The following is a 20,216-nucleotide window of genomic DNA, read 5'->3' as shown; positions in this document are numbered from 1 at the left end:
TTTATTAAACATTTCTTTCTACGCGCACATACGTAAAGCATACATTACGCATAGTCAAAATTAGAAAATTGCAACCAGAAAACTATTTGATGTGTATTCGTGATATTTATAATGACGAGGAATTTGATTTAAATCATATCAACGACGTAGTACATCGAGATGAAATACTACATTTAGTAAGGAATCATAAGCCAAATAAAATAAAAACATCTGCCCTGAAGATAAGGATAGTGCTGACAGATCAACTTCCAGTTCATCCCCCCCCCGAAGAGCAGCGTGAAATTGATAAACATATTTCGGAATGATTAGAGAATCAAAGGATATGCCTTTATCCATTTTTTGCAGCCATTCCACTTTTCGATTGATGGACATCGGAACATGCTTTCGCTTTGTAGATCCTTTGGTAGTTCCAGAATCGGAAATTCTTTTTGACATAATCGAAAGTTCAAGCTTACTTTTATAAAATTTCTCTAACAGTCTGTAAAAAATAATAAGCCGGATCCAATTAGAAGATTAAGGAACAACGCAATCTGCAACTTTAACTGAAATAGATAATTAGATAATTTTAGCTTAGCTTATACCGTCCATTATACATTAAACGCGCATGCGTAAACGTATTATGCGCATGCATTAAAGCATTATGCGTTGACGCATGCGCAGAACGTTTGTAGCTTTGAGGTCCGGATTATGGACGTCCGAATTAAAGACTTTTGACTGAATATCATATCACATTAATGGCCAATTCATACAAGAGCCTTAACATCCATAAACGATCCTGCATTCATTACTTTTGGTAGAACCAGGAAACAACTACAAAAAAGAAAATCTGAAAGGTTTCAGATTTTAAATTATGTCCATAAGGGCGTTTTCAAACATTTTGTCAGTTACCTTTATTTATTAAATATCCCGTTTTTCGCATTTAAACTATAAAATTCCTTTCAAGACCAAGATCGTGAAATAGTTTTAAATTAAGCATATCTTTAGAATTTCCGATACAGAGTCTCGCGAGCTAGAGATAAAAATGTTTTTTCTGTACAACGTTGCCATTGTTCGCTTTGAAATCCTTGAGTTTGTTAATCAAAAACTCATACCTACTTTACAAAATATGGAATATATAATAAAACAAATTCCAAATTTCAAATTTGGTCTTCCACATGCCCATATTCGCAGGAGGATTACGTCATTCAAAATTCGATGGATCTATGTATCGTTGTTTTATCACAATGCGAGAAATAGGCATACATTTATGCAGATTTTTCATTATTTAATTTCTTTAAATATAATGCAGGACTCTAACATTTGGTGGCAACAGTATGAAAAGTGAAACGGACATTTATAGTGAACCAACGCAAAATCGCGAAACGAAAACAATAGTCCTTCAGGAACAAAGCCCCTTTGGACTAAACAACCACACATTCTTTCACAACCAACTATGTAAAGCACAAATCAACTATATACCATAAAAAAACTATCTGAATTAATTATGTAATGCACTAAAACTAAACTAATGTCAGAGGAAAAGCCTAAAGCCGTCATATATCACAAGCTCAGTAAAACTATAAAAAGAAAACCTGCCTTCAAACTTAATGGAAAGCAAACCAAGATCATAAATTAGAATTTTTTGGAATTACTCTAAACGGAAAACTCAACTGGATAGAACATCTCCAAGATATCAAAACTTAACTACAAAAATAGCCATTTCCGTAAGAAAAGTGAGGTACTAGGATTGGATATTCAACACCGTGACAGAGAAAATAATTTATTAAACAGCTATTATCTAGACTTTCTTCTGTGACCGAAAGAAAGAAGCAACATTCCAAGTCGTTCAACGATGTTTTCTCCTCAATGTAACCAATTCTTTCCTCACCACTTCTAATGCTGCATTGCACGCGCTCTCCAGAATACCTATATCTTCTATTTCAGCTAGAAATAGCTTAAATCCAAAACGTTGCAGCTAATGAATCAAACTTCCTTATACTATCCGAATAACTTTGAATTCCCAGTCTCTCCGTATTTCCGGCATCCTTCAAATTCTCTTAGCACTAAATTCTGTTTTAAAGGCCATGTGGATATCAATATGTACTAAACAGCATATGCAGGTGGATCAAAAATAGTTGAAAAGTTGAGAACAGCTTGTATTAATTTCCATACAGCTGAAATTTAGAAAATAGCCTGGAAATATCCGTATTCAGAAAATATAGCTTTCCATGCATAAGTTTCAGCTATTAAAAAGGCAAGGGAAATTGCAATTAATAATAAATCTCGCCACCTCACGATTTAAATGCTCTCTCTTTGCTGCATGCAGTAACGAACTTCAAACATCTTTCTCCAATAGTATAAGAAATGTTTCAACTTCTCCAAGAAAATAGCCAAATTGAAATTTCGTTTTGTTGTGTGAAAGTACATGCAGAGAATGACAGAAACGAAGACTCCGATTCCGTTGCTAAAGACATAGCTGCTGCACTCGATGTATGAACATAAAATGGTCACAGTCATACCTAAAAAACGAAGCAATAAAAATAATTGATCAATTTTGCCAGTTGTAACATGGTGAAAAATGTAACCTGGAACTCTGTAGGCGAGGCAGGTACAGGGAAAAGTGAACGGAGCATCAGAACCTCTCCTATGGATTTACAAGTATTGCTTTGTCGCACTAATGCGCTAGGTCAACATCATCACGCGAAGCAAGAGAATACATGTATTAACGTAATTTATTCGTTATATAAACTAAATCTGATTTCTGTCGTGATAACTCAGAGCCGAAATACGAGACGAAATAATACAGGCAGTATAATACTTAATTTTAAATATAATCATCTCTGTATAATATTATTTGATTGTTACGCGAACCTGATCCATGAAAAACAGTAAATATTTTATGCAAGGTAAGAACAAATTAAACAATTTGCCATATAGAATAGGGCATTTTAATATACGCATCACACTGACTTTAGAATAAAATGTTTGATCGAAAAGAAAGAAACTTTTATTTGTCAATAGGAATTGAGGTTTTTTTTTTTTTTTTTTCCTCCAAAAAGAGTATGAAACAAATATAAAATTTTTACAATTACTAATATTCAAACTGACACGGAAACTCTTATATCTGTTAATTTAACATATTTTGTAATAGCACCCGTTAAACATATATTTACCAACATCATCTCGTCTCGTTATCATGCTCGTTTGAAATAATTTCAGCAAGAATGGGTTTGCTTCCTTTATTAAACATCGCCGAAGAATTTAAGAAATTATGTTTACGGTATTTTTTACACTCCCTTTAGATATTATTTCACTTCCTAAAATTATGGCATAATTTATTCAATCCGCTACTTCCATATACTTAGTTATACAAGTTCTTTATGCAACTATTTTTAGGTAAAAATCTATTTCTGACATAAAAGTACGCACCAGTTTGTAGGTTAAGAACTGTGAGGTATTTCGCTTCGTTCCCGATAGTTATGTAATAGTCCAGAACTTAAGGCCCTAAATGATTAAACTATTAAAGGAAATAGATACATTTGACCCTGATATGTATGCAACGAAAAACCTGCAGAATATTGCCTAATGTAAAATATCAACATGTGATGATTGAAAATCATGTCTTAAGGCATATCGCTTGAATGTCATGGACCAAGCGCGACATTTCGCGCATAATCAATTGAGGAAATGCAGAAAGGCTTTCTGCAAGAAAGAAAATGGTTAATTCAATAAAAGCAAAATATATTAGTCGCGATATATTTAGAAATGTTTCTAACTTTTATGTTCTTTTCTTTTCAGAACCACAGGATTGCAATAGTGCCCGTCACATAGCACAAGAAAGCCACAGACAAGATCCCGCTGCCGGTATTTATATACCAGAATGCACACCGGAAGGGTTATATGTTAGAGCACAGTGCCATAGGTCTCCTCAGTATTGTTGGTGCGTCCACCCTAGGACAGGAAGACCCATCAAAGGTACCGCAACTCAAGGTATCAAACCAGATTGTGATAATGCCAGGAGAGGGGTCAAGAACTTCAAAGGTAAATTATATTAGCGTATAAATGTTATTTAAATCTGTTATTTTATACAGAAGAAGTATACATACACATTATTATTATTATTATATTGTTATCGAAAGAGGTACCAGTTTAACCAAGAGACCCAACGTTTCTTAAACTATGGGTCACTACTCAAAATGAGTCGCAAAAATTGAATTCAAACACGTGAATTTAAAGAAACATTATCCGCATTATCTTTAATTTAACATATTACATTTTCTGTAAAGCGTAACTATAAAATCGTAATACTGACAAATTGAGTTGTAAATTTAATTTACATATTGAAAAAGACCACAAAGCGTATCGTAGTAGCGGTATTGCATCGGAATTTGAATATATAATTTATTTCAGAAACAAAATACTCCGTAAACGCACACCACATAACGTCCTGTCGTGATGAAAATAAGGTTAGCTGATTTATTTGATAATGGCAAAACACTCAGGGCTATCTTCCTAAGGGAAATTATGCCTTCGTGGAGGACTTTCTAAGGGAAATTGGCTCGAATACACATTGCACGTGGGAAAAATTACGAAAACAGGCCCAGGACCGCTTTGGGATATAAATTTTATCCTTGTCTCAGCGTACCGTAATTAATCTCATTTGTGACACCTTGCATTTAAATGATACATTATGCTCCTGCACTTTTACATTAATTTTTTTTCCTGTCCTGTTTTTCAGTGTATAACAAATCGATGCTTAATTGATGCAACAGCAGTTCATTTTTGCCTTTTAGATTATTACAATCGTTCACTTTCATTTCAAAGTTGTCAGGTCAGTGGGTATAATGAGTAAATTTTCTGAATCTTACGTGATTAACTTTATATTAAAATAGCTTCAAAATGAAAGGTAAAAGCGTAACTTAGAAACAAGATTAAATCAAAATAGAAAGTTGGGAAAAAAATTGCTTTTGCAATATAATTTAGATCCAAAATACTTTATAAGGAAAGAAAGCAGTTTTGTGGTAATGGTTAGGATAATTTCAATAAAAATACAAAAAAGGAAATTTTATAGTATTTCTGCTATTGGTCAATATCCACCAAATCACTGAGATTAACGTAAGACAGAGGTAAAAAACGTAAATCAGAACCGGATTGGCTGCTGGATGCCATTGCTTTAGGTGAAAAATAATCATCCCGACTAATAAAAAATTGAATTTTAAATATTTCAAAACTTTTTCAAACATATTTTTTCACGATTGAATTTTATTTAATATTTCAAAAGTGCCAACATATACAAATTCAAAAAATGGAATAATAGGCAAATCGAAATCCTAAATAACGGACGCTATTTTCGTCGGCTCGACTAAAACATGTAATTTAAAAATTAGTAAATTTTTAAAAAAGTAAATAACTATATGAAGCTTTTTATTAATTCTGCAGAATATTGGGGACGACTTCCGCGGTTATCTCAAAATCACTGTTAACGATCACGGTCACTAAAATAAACACCGAAATCACCAATCAAAATCACGGTGACAAAAAAAAAAAAAAAAAGTATAAATGGAATAACTCATAATGAACATAAAAATATTATTAACGATAGATTTGCATTTTCGAGCACTTAATCTGCACGATATGTTTATTTAATTACGTAAATTACAATAACACTGTTCAAATTGGGAGGGAGAAGAAAGCACGCTAGAAAGCAAAAAAGGGAGACTCACATTTTATTCTTGTAATTTCGCTAGGCGTCAGCATGATACATAAGATTAATGACTGTCCATTCATTCATTTTTCCGGCTGAACAATTTACTTTTACCAGATAATTCAACAGTATTTATATAGTTCTTTTTTTTTTTTTTTTCCGAGACATGAAAAACGCAGTTTGAATTTTGTCAATTGGCCCAGTAGAACGGGAGATATAAAACTGTCTTTTTTTTAGTCCAAAGGGGCTTTGTCCCTAAAGAACTATTGTTTTCGTTTTGCGATTTTGCGTTGAATCACTAAATTGTCCGTTTCACTTTTCAAACTGTTGCCACCAAATGTTAGAGTCTTGCATTATATTTGAAGAAATTAAATTATGAAAAATCTGCGTAAATGTATGTCTATTTCCCGCAATGTGATAAAACAACGGTAATAGAGCCATCGAATTTTGAATGACGTAATCCTCCTACGAATATGGGCATGTGGAAGACCAAATTTGGAATTTGTTTTATTATCGATTTCATATTTTGTAAAATTTTAACGAATTTTTGATTAACAAACTGAACGATTTAAAAGCGAGGAATGCCAACACTCTATAAGGGGGACGGGAATCTTTTCATCTCCAGATCGCAGAACTGTGTATCGGAAATTCTAAAGATATGCTAATTTTAAAATTATTTGGCGACATTGCTATTGAAATGAATTTTATGGTTCAAGTGCAAAGATATTTAATAAATAAAGGTAACGCACAAAATGTTAAAAAAAAACGCCCCTTTGGACGTAATTTAAAATATAAAAACCTTTCAAGTGTTTTTTTTTTTTTTTTTTTTTTTTCTTCTTGTAAGTGTATTGTCGTGAATAAGAAAAAGCTGCCAAATACTTTGACACCGTCTGCTATCATTATTGCTATCCCACGCATACACAATTTTTTTCCTTGATGAATTGTGGTAGTAATTTTTTCATTGTTCTACGATAAACAAACTTAACTTTTTGTTTAAAACTCCCGTTTAGCACGTGGCGGATTAACGGCAACCTGGACAATAATAGAGACTTGATTCAGCTTAGGTTTGCCAGCTCTATAGAGGCGCAGTAATAAACTATATTAATTCCTTTTCTATTATTATTATATGTTGCTTGAATACAATTTTAGAATTAATATCCATGTGAACTAAACTCTGAAGACCATCAAAAAAGTGTTTCTTTAATGAGTTGGATATATGGTTCCAAACACACAAGATGAATTATTAGAATTTAATTAAGAAATGATAATTTAGAAATGTTGAAAACTTTAAAAAATACTTGAAATTTTTAAAAGCAAATTTTTAAATTACGTTTGCTCTAATTTTTGGTAGACTTGAGAAAATATGCATCGCTTTTTATTTTCTCAGCAAATTCTGAGAAACTTTCTTTTGAATTAAGAGATACAAATAATTTATTTTTTTATAAATTCAAGTGAATACTTAGTTCTTTCATTGCAGGGATTGGAAACATATACAAAACCATTTTTAAAATATTAATGCCTTTATAATCAACACTTTCAAAAATCGTATGCCTTTTGCTACTTGATGTTTTGTATCAAATGCTTATAACATTGAAAAAAAAATTAATTAATGTTACATTACCAAAAAGGTCATCCATATTCAAACCCAACTTTTCTTTTTGCTTCAGATCTTCAATAACTTCAACAAATTTCCTGTATAAATTAGAAATGAATTATTAAACAGACTTAAAATTGACAGTTTGTTAACACATAGAATTTTCATTAAAGTGATAATAATTTCATCAAAATAAGTAATTTTTGAAGTTCTTACGAAATAATTACACTTGATGGTATTAGATTCTGATAACGTTTGCAGGCTTGGAGAGAAACCACTGAAAACTATCTTTATCGCGGTTTGTAAATGATCGTCGGTTAATCGGGCTCTTTTCTTATCAATTTTCAACTGCAAAAAAACGCTATTCACATATACATGCATTCTCAAACAAAACGAATATTCTTATTGTAGAAGTTCGTAATTCAGTAATTTATTAGTACGAATACCAGCGGCTTAGTCTTAAAGTCGCTAAACCTTAGTAGTTCGATCCGGGGTTCGATTCCCGGCGAACGGGCTGGCTGCATGGACGTTTTCGTGGTTATACGAGTCAGTTTCCCTTAGAATGTCTTCACGAAGACATCCCTCTTCTTCGGCAATTAGCCCCAGTGCAGCCAAACCAAACCATAATGTACGGTTTATGTTTTCATGACAATATGATGTTTTATGCTGTCTTATTGCTAAAACACCCATAAATTAAATTTTAAAATTACTTGTGGCTTCTTTTAGATTAGTAGTTGGGCACAACCCATTCATAGATTTCTCCAATTTTTGTTATAAGAAAATAGTTGCTTTTTCTCCTTTCTTGTTGGTTTCATAATTTATTTATTGGGATAAAAGGTGATGAAATAAGATGTAATGAACTGAAAACGTAAGTGTACAACGATTTAACAACAAAAATGTACCAAATTGAAAGAGTGTTATATATAGCCAATCACATTAAATGCTTTAGAACGAATGAAACAAAGGCAAACAACGCACAGTCGACATGGAATCTGAGGGGGAAGACAAAGTGACTACTAAGCAAAGCTAAAAACTCTAATGTATACCTCACACATGAACGTTATGCAAAACTTCGAATGTTATGCATAACGTCCTGAAGTATGCCAATTTCCTCTTTATCCAATCAAAGCGCTTTCTGACATTCGATGATCATGAGAGGTGACTAAGAAAACAAAACTGACAAAAAATACGGCAGCTTTTCGTCGGGTTACTATGCCGGAAAAACAACGAACGGAGATCGCAACCAACTACAAAAATTCGGCACACTCTTGTATCAACTGTTCAAACAACTCTAAATATCATCATTCAACCACAAGAGAGTGTTAATTTCGAAATAAAGAACATCTGACATTTTTTCTAAACTCAAAAAAAAAAAAAAAAAAAAAAAAAAGACAAGCACAGAAAAGCTGATTAAATGACTGTTTTTTTTCCAAAAAACAAAGTTGACAACCCTAATTGCAAGACAGATAGCTAATCTTTGGATCTAGGAATTAGAAATTTTTTTAAAATTCTGTAATCAACGCTGCATAATGACTACCCTTGTAACGTTATAAATTCAGTAGGAAATGCTGATAAACTTAAAGTTCTTTGACTGATTAGTCGAATACGTAAAAAATGCATGAAATGATGCAGCTAGAAGATAAGCAAAGTGGTTTCAAGAAAAATTACGTTAGTTGTGGGCTACTGAAGGTGAAGTTACAAATAAAGATACTATTTTGCTTCAGAAAGAAAATGAAATCTTAAATCTAGGTCAAAAATTAGATATAGACAATCGACACGAATTCTCAAGGGAACAATGATCGCCAAGTTAAAGATGACTGAGAAGAAAAACATGCTTTTCTGCTTTCAGAGACAAGAAGAAAATTCTGCTGGAAGAAGAAGATAAAGAAATTTCTGAAACAAAGCTACTTTTCTGAAACAAAGTTTTCTTAAACTGAGGCCTAATTTCTGTTAATAGGTTAAAACAGTTACGTCATTAACATAGGAAATATGTTTGGTTGGTTTACGTTATGAAATGCAAACTGTTTTAAAAAGTGAAGTGATTTACGATAAGAAAGGATTAAATAGGCAATATTCATTATATGAATATCTAATAAACAGTGAGTTTCCTTTGCCATTATCGAACAAAATTTATCATGCAAGGTGAGACTGGAAAACCTAACAGTTTTTAAAAGAAAGTAACACAGTAAATAGAAAGAACTCGTTTTTATTCATGTTTTACAGTTTAATGTATTGTATTACTGGAGGGATAATAAAAATTAAGCCGCTATTAAATTTTTAAAATTACATTTTTCAAATGTTCATCTCGGCGCACACACGGCTGCAGTCAGTCAGCGAAACTTCATATAACGTTCTGCAGCGTTTATCTCAATATGGCGGCTAGCTCACGTTGAATGACGGCCTTTAGTTCTGGTAAAGAGCCAGGTTTGTCATCCTAAACTCTCGATTTTAAGTAATTCCATAGAAGTCGCAATCCGAAATGTCAAGTGACCAATATGGCCACATAATATCTCCACATTAGGAAATTAAATGTTCCGTGAACTTATTCTCCTCAATAATTCTATCGAATCCCTAGGTGCGTAGGCGATTCATCAGATGGGTAGGAAATCCTGTTGAAACTACAGGTCGGTTCGGTTTATGCGCCTTCTTCGAAGTTCTGGAGCAGTGCAGTATATCGTTTTGGCTTCACTGTTACTATCCGATCACCTTACTCAAAGAAATACGGACTAATTACCTGAAGCTTTTAACATTCAGCATCTCACTATACTCCGCTGTGAGTGTAGATGGGCGCACAATCCATTTATGCATACTTAGTAGTTGCTACAAGTAGCTTAGGAAGCAAACAGAATATTTTGTAGAATTTTTTTAAACGAATGTGTACTACTTAATACAGAAAATTCCACATCATAAAAGAATGACTACAGTAGACCAAACTTTCTACGTAGGTAGACAATCATTTTCTTAACAAATGATTTAATTTTCAAAGGTGTATAATGATAGAATACTTAGATATATTGGACATCAATAAGATGTTACGGACCAATTTTGAGCAATACATTTTTTAACACTTCGTTGCATCGAACCGATTAGTGTCAGAATCACGTACCGTGCATCACGTGTTGTTGATGTGAGCCCCTTGTTCATATTTGTTTCGTGCACGTATTCAACCAAGACCCTTTCGTGTTCCACTCAATGGACGAAAGATCACAGGGGATCATCCTGGCCAAGAGAACGTTTGCACACCTTGCAGTGTATTCAGAATGTGGCCTTTGGTATGCCTGAGAGACACGGAAAAAGATGGGGTTGTAACGCGTTATCAACTTAAAAGTGTACCGTTAAGCTGCATATACTAGAAGAAGTATGGCTGTTAACTTCCCCTAAGTCATTATTCCACATTCACGAATAGTGTCTGCCCGGTAGCCATGTCGCCTCCACATATTCACACGCAGATAATCATATGTGAGGCAAAAACGAGATTGATTGCATAAGACTACACTGCCCCATTCGACACTTATACGGTTCTGCTGCTACATTGTTGCAAACATTCACGACGACGAAATTCTGTTCATGGAAGCTTTTGTAAAGAACGACTTCATACCAAACCTCCATCAACCAGTCATTGCGAAACTATCTATCGATACTGCAGCAGCTGAAACATCCTATACACTTCGCAAAATTCTCCACCTGGGGACCGTGAGTTACATACTGCGTGACATCATGTATGTACAGATGGAGGACAAAATAATACGAACATCTGTGAAATAATGGAAAATCTTTATTAATAGGGGGTTGGACCACACTTTGACTGAAGTACAGATTAAATGCGACGTGGGATAATGGTCATGGACAATATTTAAAGAAATATTAAGCCATTCCTCATGCAGAGCGGTCTCTAATTCCGAAAGTCCGGATGGAGGTGGAAATCGGGAACGAAGTTTGGACTCCAAATATGCCCATAAATATTCAATAATATTCAAGTAGGGAGACTGAGGGGGGCCAAGCGAGATGTTCAATTGCATCGTCATGCTCTTCGAACCATTCTTCAATACACCTAGCAGTGTGGATAGGGGCGTTGTCGTCTTGAAAAAGCGGTCGCTCCCCAAGGAATACAGTCTGGACATGATCTCCTAGAATGCTTAGATAGTGACTGGATGTGATCCTCCCATGCAGAATAACAAGTGGCCCAAGCCTTCGCCAAGATATCGCACACCATACCATAATGGCGCCATCCCCATGCTTCACAGTCGGCAAGAGGCAGTCAGGATGAAACGCTTCTTTGGATGTTCTCCAGACATAAACGCATCCGGTCGTCTGAAATAGGGTGAATGACGATTCATCTGATCATATTACCTGTTGCCATTGCTGTGTGGTAGGATGAATGACGATTCATCTGACCACATTACCTGTTGCCACTGCTGTGTGCTAGGGTGAATGACGATTCATCTGACCATATTACCTGTTGCCACTGCTGTGTGAGCCAGCCTTTATGATCTCTGCACCATTGGCGTCGCTTGAAAGCATTAGTTGCTGCACCAAGGGTTTACGAATTGCCACTCTGCCATAAATGTTCGCTGCATGAAGTTAACTTTTGACAGTTTTTGTTGAAACGGGGTACTGGACATGACTGTGCATTTCAGATAACGATTGCTTGTGCTTTCGGGCTACTATGCGCTTCAAGACCCGTCTATCCTATCAGCCAGCTTTGACTTTCGGCCACTGTTGTGCTTTGAAGACGTCGTCTTACCCTCTTTCTTGTAAGCTGTAATAAAGGCTGATACCGTACTCCTTGCACTCCCCACAAGGTTTGATGTTTCCGTAACCGATGCTCCACTTAAACGCGCTCCAACTATCATTCCTCTTTGGAACTCTGGACAGGTCTGACATTTCAACTTCTCACAGACAGTTCGATCGAAGCATGCAACGCAGGTGACTGCTGTTGAGAGACTCATACCTTTCTCTTCACGCTCACTAGGTGGCAGACCTTCTGTTGCAGATGGCGCTGCTGTACTGCAAGTATGAAATATGTCATACTTTTTCACAGGTGTTCGCATTATTTTGTCCTCCATCAACTTCTCTTTTTCATTCATAAGGCTTGCGAATAGCGGTATCTTTCGTAAATTCATCACATGGCAGAAACTTCGGCTTCCTTTGTTGGGTTGATCTCGCAGCCCGATTATCTATTTGGCTGGCAATCATTTGCTCAATTTGTACGTGTGTATTTCCGCAAAAATTTGCAACGCGTTTGTTTCTTCATTGTATGGCATTTTCTGCTTCAGTCACCTTCATTTCACATTAAGTATTCACCTTCATTTCGCATTAAGTGCATATTATTGAATAAAATCTCAATATTTTTAACTAAAATATAAAAAATACAATCTATATAAAATAATTACTAATGTGCATTGCATCAATTTACTCCAAAATTACTGAAATTAACGTGAGTGATCTTTTTTTATTGAAAACAAACACTTATTAATCAATATACTTGCTTGCAACAGAAATTAAATAGATATTTTTAAATAAATGCATAATTTTTTCATATTCACCTTCATTTCACATTAAGTGCATATTATTGAATAAAATCTCAATATTTTTAACTAAAATATAAAAAATACAATCTATATAAAATAATTACTAATGTGCATTGCATCAATTTACTCCCAAAATTACTGAAATTAACGTGAGTGATCTTTTTTTTATTGAAAACAAAATTTGTTTAGAATTATTTTTAACACTCAGTATTTGTTTTGGATAGTTCTCAGTTCTCTTCTAGTTTACTCATTATTCCTCTCAGTTCAGTAACCTGCATTCAATATTTTGGTTTCGATAACGATTCGCCATTTTTTAAAATGCTGACTCTTCCTGAAATTATGAAAAATTCTTAAAATCAGTTTGTGCAAAATTCGTCCTATATATTAAACACCATGATTCATCGTATGAATAAGGAAGAGTTTTGTTCAGAAAATAATTCTTTGTGTATAGCACATTATCGGAAATTAAATAGATATTTTAAATAAATGCATAATTTTTTCATATTCACCTTCATTTCACATTAAGTGCATATTATTGAATAAAATCTCAATATTTTTAACTAAAATATAAAAAATACAATCTATATAAAATAATTACTAATGTGCATTGCATCAATTTACTCCCAAAATTACTGAAATTAACGTGAGTGATCTTTTTTTTATTGAAAACAAAATTTGTTTAGAATTATTTTTAACACTCAGTATTTGTTTTCGATAGTTCTCAGTTCTCTTCTAGATTACTCACTATTCCTCTCAGTTCAGTAACCTGCATTCAATATTTTGGTTTCGATAACGATTCGCCATTTTTTAAAATGCTGACTCTTCCTGAAATTATGAAAAATTCTTAAAATCAGTTTGTGCAAATTTCTTCCTATATATTAAACACCATGATTCATCGTATGAATAAGGAAGAGTTTTGTTCAGAAAATAATTCTTTGTGTATAGCACATTATCGGAAATTAAATAGATATTTTTAAATAAATGCATAATTTTTTCATATTCACCTTCATTTCACATTAAGTGCATATTATTGAATAAAATCTCAATATTTTTAACTAAAATATAAAAAATACAATCTATATAAAATAATTACTAATGTGCATTGCATCAATTTACTCCAAAATTACTGAAATTAACGTGAGTGATCTTTTTTTTATTGAAAACAAAATTTGTTTAGAATTATTTTTAACACTCAGTATTTGTTTTCGATAGTTCTCAGTTCTCTTCTAGATTACTCACTATTCCTCTCAGTTCAGTAACCTGCATTCAATATTTTGGTTTCGATAACGATTCGCCATTTTTTAAAATGCTGACTCTTCCTGAAATTATGAAAAATTCTTAAAATCAGTTTGTGCAAATTTCTTCCTATATATTAAACACCATGATTCATCGTATGAATAAGGAAGAGTTTTGTTCAGAAAATAATTCTTTGTGTATAGCACATTATCGGAAATTAAATAGATATTTTTAAATAAATGCATAATTTTTTCATATTCACCTTCATTTCACATTAAGTGCATATTATTGAATAAAATCTCAATATTTTTAACTAAAATATAAAAAATACAATCTATATAAAATAATTACTAATGTGCATTGCATCAATTTACTCCCAAAATTACTGAAATTAACGTGAGTGATCTTTTTTTTATTGAAAACAAAATTTGTTTAGAATTATTTTTAACACTCAGTATTTGTTTTCGATAGTTCTCAGTTCTCTTCTAGTTTACTCATTATTCCTCTCAGTTCAGTAACCTGCATTCAATATTTTGGTTTCGATAACGATTCGCCATTTTTTAAAATGCTGACTCTTCCTGAAATTATGAAAAATTCTTAAAATCAGTTTGTGCAAAATTCGTCCTATATATTAAACACCATGTTTCATCGTATGAATAAGGAAGAGTTTTGTTCAGAAAATAATTCTTTGTGTATAGCACATTATCGGAAATTACTCCTGAAATTCTTGGTACCCTCATATATATGTATAAAGGCTAACTTATTTCAGGATCTTTATGCTATGATTGATTTTGCCTCTACTTGTTTAATATTTATAAATCAAATGATCAGCCCATTCCCCATTGCTTAAAAGTCCTTTTGTAATTAGTTTTCTGAGGGCTAGAATTCTGCAGCCAAGTAAATTTTATCACCATAACTGTGACGTTTATGGGACGATGCAGTGAGTAATTTCATGTGCTTAGATGTCTCAGGAAGAAAAAGAAATTCTTGATGAAATAAGCCATTCTCCAAACTGGGCATCAGCCATTGGTAAATCACTTTGTATAACATCACGGAAGGGGAATGTTTTGAGGACACATTTTATAGTTCTTCTCTCTTTCTCTGTTTTTCTAGTATTTCAAACACTCTTTTGCATGAGATTTGTCAGAAGTCCGTCGAGATGGGAGAGATTGCTTACTTTTTGGAAGCCCAAAATGCTCATACGGGGGAGTGGAAGAGTTTCAACGTATATTCTAATGTTGTTGTATCGAATGAGAGGAAATGTTTAGCTATAACAAGGTGTGACACTTTGATGTACAGTTTGTTCAGTTATACAGAAGTCCTTGTAGTAAAAGTATGCCCCTAATTAAAAGAGAAGAGTTTAGACAGACTTTTTCAGCAAGAAAAATCGTATGTAATAGTGTTAAAAACGGCACGTTGGTTTCTTTTTTCTTTTTTTTTTCTTTTCTTTTTTTTTTTTTCCCTCTGACAAATTTTATATTTAAGCTTCAATGAGCAAATTTATTGTTTATTGGAAAATGTTAAAGTAGCTAAAATGTGCTAGGAGGAAGATGCTGCATTCTGGCCTTCATTGTTTTCAATTGTTCAATGCACTCTGCGTAATAAACTCGAATCCTCATCATCTTACGTATTTTGATGTGAAAACAATGACCACACCCTTGCAACCACAAATTGTTACTCATTGTATCGAACCACAGAATGCATAAAGAGACACAAATATTAGATTATAGATATAAAAGCGACGGAAAGTGGCGAAGCAAGATATATAGGTTGCAGAAGTATAGTATTAATTTATAAGCTCAATAAATCCTTCTAACACTATAAAATGGCCTAAGAAATAGAAAATTCAATTCTATTCATAGTTCAAAGATTGATTGTATATTTCTATCACAGAAGCGAAATACTTTGAAACAACAATAAAAACATTTTTTTCTTAAAAATGTGGTGTTAACATTACAAAAATGTGCTTTTATAAGGAACATGTCCATCCACCCATGGCTGCAATACATTGGAGGCAGCGATGTTACATGCTGTCAATTAAATTGTCGGTCATTAAAATGGGAAGCGACGATCAGACACAGAGTAATCCTTGTTCAAGCTCGTCTAACGATCTTGGAGGAGGACTTAGTAATCTGTCTCCCAGGATAGTCCCAAAGATACTCGATCTGATTCAGGTCTGAGGATTGAGCTGGCCTTTTCTTCCGCTCCTTAGCGTGACTCCGTCCCCTTTAGCAGCCGGAACTCGGTGCCGTCGCGCATTGACATCCATCAGAAGAAATCCATGACCAATAGCAGCGGCATATGGGCGGACATATCGATTAAAGATTTCGTCTCGATACCAAAGTTCCTCTGTGGAACACATGCAGGTCAGTGTAATCCCCGAGAGAGATTCCAGCCCAAACCATTATTCTACCATTTTTGTAACTGTGTCTTTCCACAATGTGAAATTGGTTGTATCTGGTGCATTGTTTCCTCCAGATCAGCTGACGACCTCAGTCCGTCTCCATTGTAAACTTGGACTCGTCTGCGAAGAGAACAGGGGCCCATTGTTGACTGGTACAGGAGACATGTTTTCTTGCCCAACATAAACGAGCACCTCAAGTCAAGGAGACACAAACAACTGGTCGTCTTGCACACAGACCTGTATTCTGCAGGCGTCTGCCAACTGTAGTAGCAGAGGTTCATGTTCCTGTTACCACTAAATAATCTGCCATGAGCTGAGGCACAGTAATGTTGCTGTTCCTTCGAGCCGAAAGAACTAAATAACGGTCTCCCGCAGGTGTTGTAAATCTTGGTCTGCCTGGAACATGTTTTCTAGACACAGAATCCTCTGATTCAGACTGATTCCATAGTCAGTGGACCACATTACGAGAGACATTGAGACGTGTAGCAGCATCAGCTTGTGACATTCCCATTTCCATCCATGCGATCGCTCGCCACCTCAATGAATCGGGCAAACGATTTCTCCTGGACACTTATAGACTCTCCTGGATTATTGTCAGCGTAATTGCTAATAACAACTGAAGATCAACACTCGTGAACAAAACTTACTGTTTTTGCATATAAGTATTCATTTCTATAAAATGAAAATGGTAGCAATTGTTTTTGCATATATTTTCCTAAAATTTGTTCTTTTTTAAATTATCATTCATATAAAATGCGAATTTAAATGTTATTGACACTTTTAATAATGCTGAACTTTGAAAAACATGCTATTCCTTAACTTTTGGAGGGCAGTGTATTTAATTCATACACATTTAGTCTAGAACGGTGCAATTGTTGAATATAACGTGAAATGGACATTTCAGGACTATGAACAAAATGAATAGGCGAGCGTTTACCGTTTATCGGAACCTCGTGTACTCCACATAACTTTTTCGAGTAGCTGAATTGAATAAAATCATCGTAAACCGTTATATATTATGCATATTTTACGGAAATTTAATGAAGTCTCATTATTTATTTTCGGAAACCTTATATTTTAATTACTTTAGCACCAAAATTTCAGTATTGTTTAAAGGAGATATAAACATAATGTAAATTTGTTTTTTAATAGGAAAATACATTATAATTATTTTCCTTTCTTCCTTAAACTTTGAGAAAGATTCGATGTACATAGAATTTAGTATTAATTTTTCTTTCTTTTATACCTGTTCTTGGCCAAAGGAAGAAATTTTTCAAAATCTATGCATATTTCTTACGTATTTAGAGCATATAACCATTTACCAGAAGTATACATTTTTGAACTAATCAAACTGCGGATAGTTAGGGAATCAAATGAATTTAAGATAAAAAAAAAAAAGCTAAACTAAATGCTGGTCATGATTCTTGTTGTCAAAGCTCTTATTATATTTAACTTACAATTTGAACAGTAGAGATGAGGTGAATGTTAAGGAAGTGCTATTAAAAAAATTGGTTTGTTATTAATTCGCTGCTAATTTCCATTGTCAGGCGATCTCGAGCTCCGTGAAGGAATCTACAGACTGTCTTCTCATCGGTGCTTCGTCAAACCTTTTTTCTTCACGAATTTTTTTTAATGAAGCATCCTTCTTCCGTCACTACTAATTAAAATTCGGCTACCCCTAACTAATATACGTCCTCTGTGGCGAAGGTCACGGTCTCGGGTAGAAACGGCTTCTCAAAAAATAAACCTAAGGATAGGAAATTATTACAAGATACAGAGGGGAGAAAGGAATTTGGCACGTGCCCTGAATCCCGCCCGGGAATTTTCATTTAATTTTCTTCCTTCGAAGCTAATCAATCTGCTCTCGTCGCCACTGTGGCCAGACATGGTTCTGTTGTTTCTCTTTCTCTCTTGATTTCCCTACCTGTGCTGCCCTCCCCCTTTCACAGGACTGTTTGATCGCTCCTGTGGCAATGGACACTCGTTTCACTTGTTTGGGGAGTGGATTTTTCAGAATGCCTCTCATTCTCCAGTGACTGACGCATTACACATATAGATTCTCATAATTCATCTCGATAATGTGTTTGCCTGAGCTAGTGGCTCTCAGCTCAAGGATATCCGGTCGCTGATTCCATACAGTAACCCTCATGGAGGTGTGGATGTTATTAACCCCGTGCCCTACAAACTATTCCCTCAGCTCATTTTTTAAAGGATTGAAAGTGGATGGATTTTACAAATAATTTATTAAAGTAATAAATTTGCATCGCCTCTCGTGATTTTAAATGTTAGCATAAAGTGAGCATCATCAAAATTTGGGACATTTGTTTAATAACAAATTTATAATAAATTATTTTTACCCGTTACAATGTTTAGAATGATACACTTCACGTTTAGAATGATATGTTTAGAAGCAGATTTACTTAGTGCACATTAAAATAAAGTACATATTAGAAATGTTAATTTTATAATAACTTCTCTATCAGAACGAAGAAATAAAGCCGTTCAAAAATGTAAACACATTAAGTTAGTATCCTGAGAATGACGTAACGTATCAAAAAAGTATATCTATAAACACAGTTCCGATATCACTTAACATGCATGCTTTCCTGTAAAGAATATATTGCAGTGCTTTCGATACTGTTGGCTATACGGAAGGCATAGAACGTAGGCTCTATGCCTTCTGTATAGAAAACATAGTTTAAGATGATATTGCTTTCCATTGCCATATAGGTAGAAGTTAAGAATCTCCACTCCGCCTTTGCTGCGACGAGATAAGAGCTCTAGGTGGAACAGTCAAAACACCGCATAGTCCATTGCTGTTGTAGGTCGTTAAATTACTGCAGTTTATGGAAGTGCTTTCGTCTTGAGATCTTCATTTTGGCAATCAAAAAGTTTAACTGAATATACTGCAGTTTATGGAAGTGCTTTCGTCTTGAGATCTTCATTTTGGCAATCAAAAAGTTTAACTGAATAACATTAAATTCCTTTTTAGTATCCTTTGGTAATTAATTGATTTTTTATAACCTTCAGGAACTGATAGGGAGGTCTGAGGATGAGTATCTTCAATCATTAATGATTTCTCTCCCCGTCGTCTGTGTTAAAATATCCTTCCTCTGTCCGGTGATCATGCGTGCCTAGATTTCATTCCCTTGCGTGGCTGAATGTAAGGCGTAAATATTAAGTATAGACTTGCAGGCACAAATTAATATTTTTATTGTGAAATGAAAGAGGTATATACCCTGTGAGATCTTTATACTCTTATATTTTGTAACGCGCAGGAATTTTCTCTTTAAATAACTCATTACCTTCTCGAATTTTCTGTGTCATTTATAGCATTCTTTAAACTGTCCTTCTACATCACAAATTTATATTATTATTATTTCCACCAGTATTTAATTTGCGATGAAAGCCTCATTTTAAATTCGTCCTTGAGACATAAATATTTATTTCAACAACAGCCCTGTTTTCCAGTGAGCTTGATTATCTTAAAAATGCGCACAATTTTATCGGTGTGTGTAAGTGAAAACAATTTCTTTACTGTATATTCTTAATGCGATATATAAATTTGACCAACAGATTGTGTAGGATCTAATATGTGAATAAAAGCAATATGTAGGCCGGACTTGTCTCTTTACACATGAGTTTTCCTTTCTATTTTTTAAGTAAATGTTTCTATTCGATTTTCGCACATTCCAGCGTAATTTTTAAATTATTGTTATATTTTTTATGTCATACAATACGTTTTCCATTTTAATCTTGTCGACAATT

At 34.0% G+C, this 20,216-nt stretch overlaps 1 protein-coding gene across 7 annotated transcripts in view; it reads left to right on the top strand.

The window, feature by feature from the left end:
- The window catches only part of LOC118188578 (SPARC-related modular calcium-binding protein 1-like), a 426,446-nt gene that overhangs the window by 362,136 nt on the left and 44,094 nt on the right, over positions 1–20,216 (top strand). For all 7 annotated transcript variants that reach the window (XM_085816954.1, XM_085816952.1, XM_035359050.2 and 4 more), the window contains one exon: positions 3,778–4,020. In XM_085816954.1, coding sequence (XP_085673080.1) covers positions 3,778–4,020 — 243 coding nt within the window. The remainder of the gene's footprint in view (positions 1–3,777; positions 4,021–20,216) is intronic.

The sequence above is a fragment of the Stegodyphus dumicola genome, chromosome 5 (assembly GCF_044657685.1).
Source record: "Stegodyphus dumicola isolate Sdum_Otavi_A_Nest chromosome 5, ASM4465768v1".
Classification (NCBI taxonomy): Eukaryota; Metazoa; Arthropoda; class Arachnida; order Araneae; family Eresidae; genus Stegodyphus; species Stegodyphus dumicola.
This window is presented reverse-complemented; position numbering and strand designations above follow the sequence as displayed.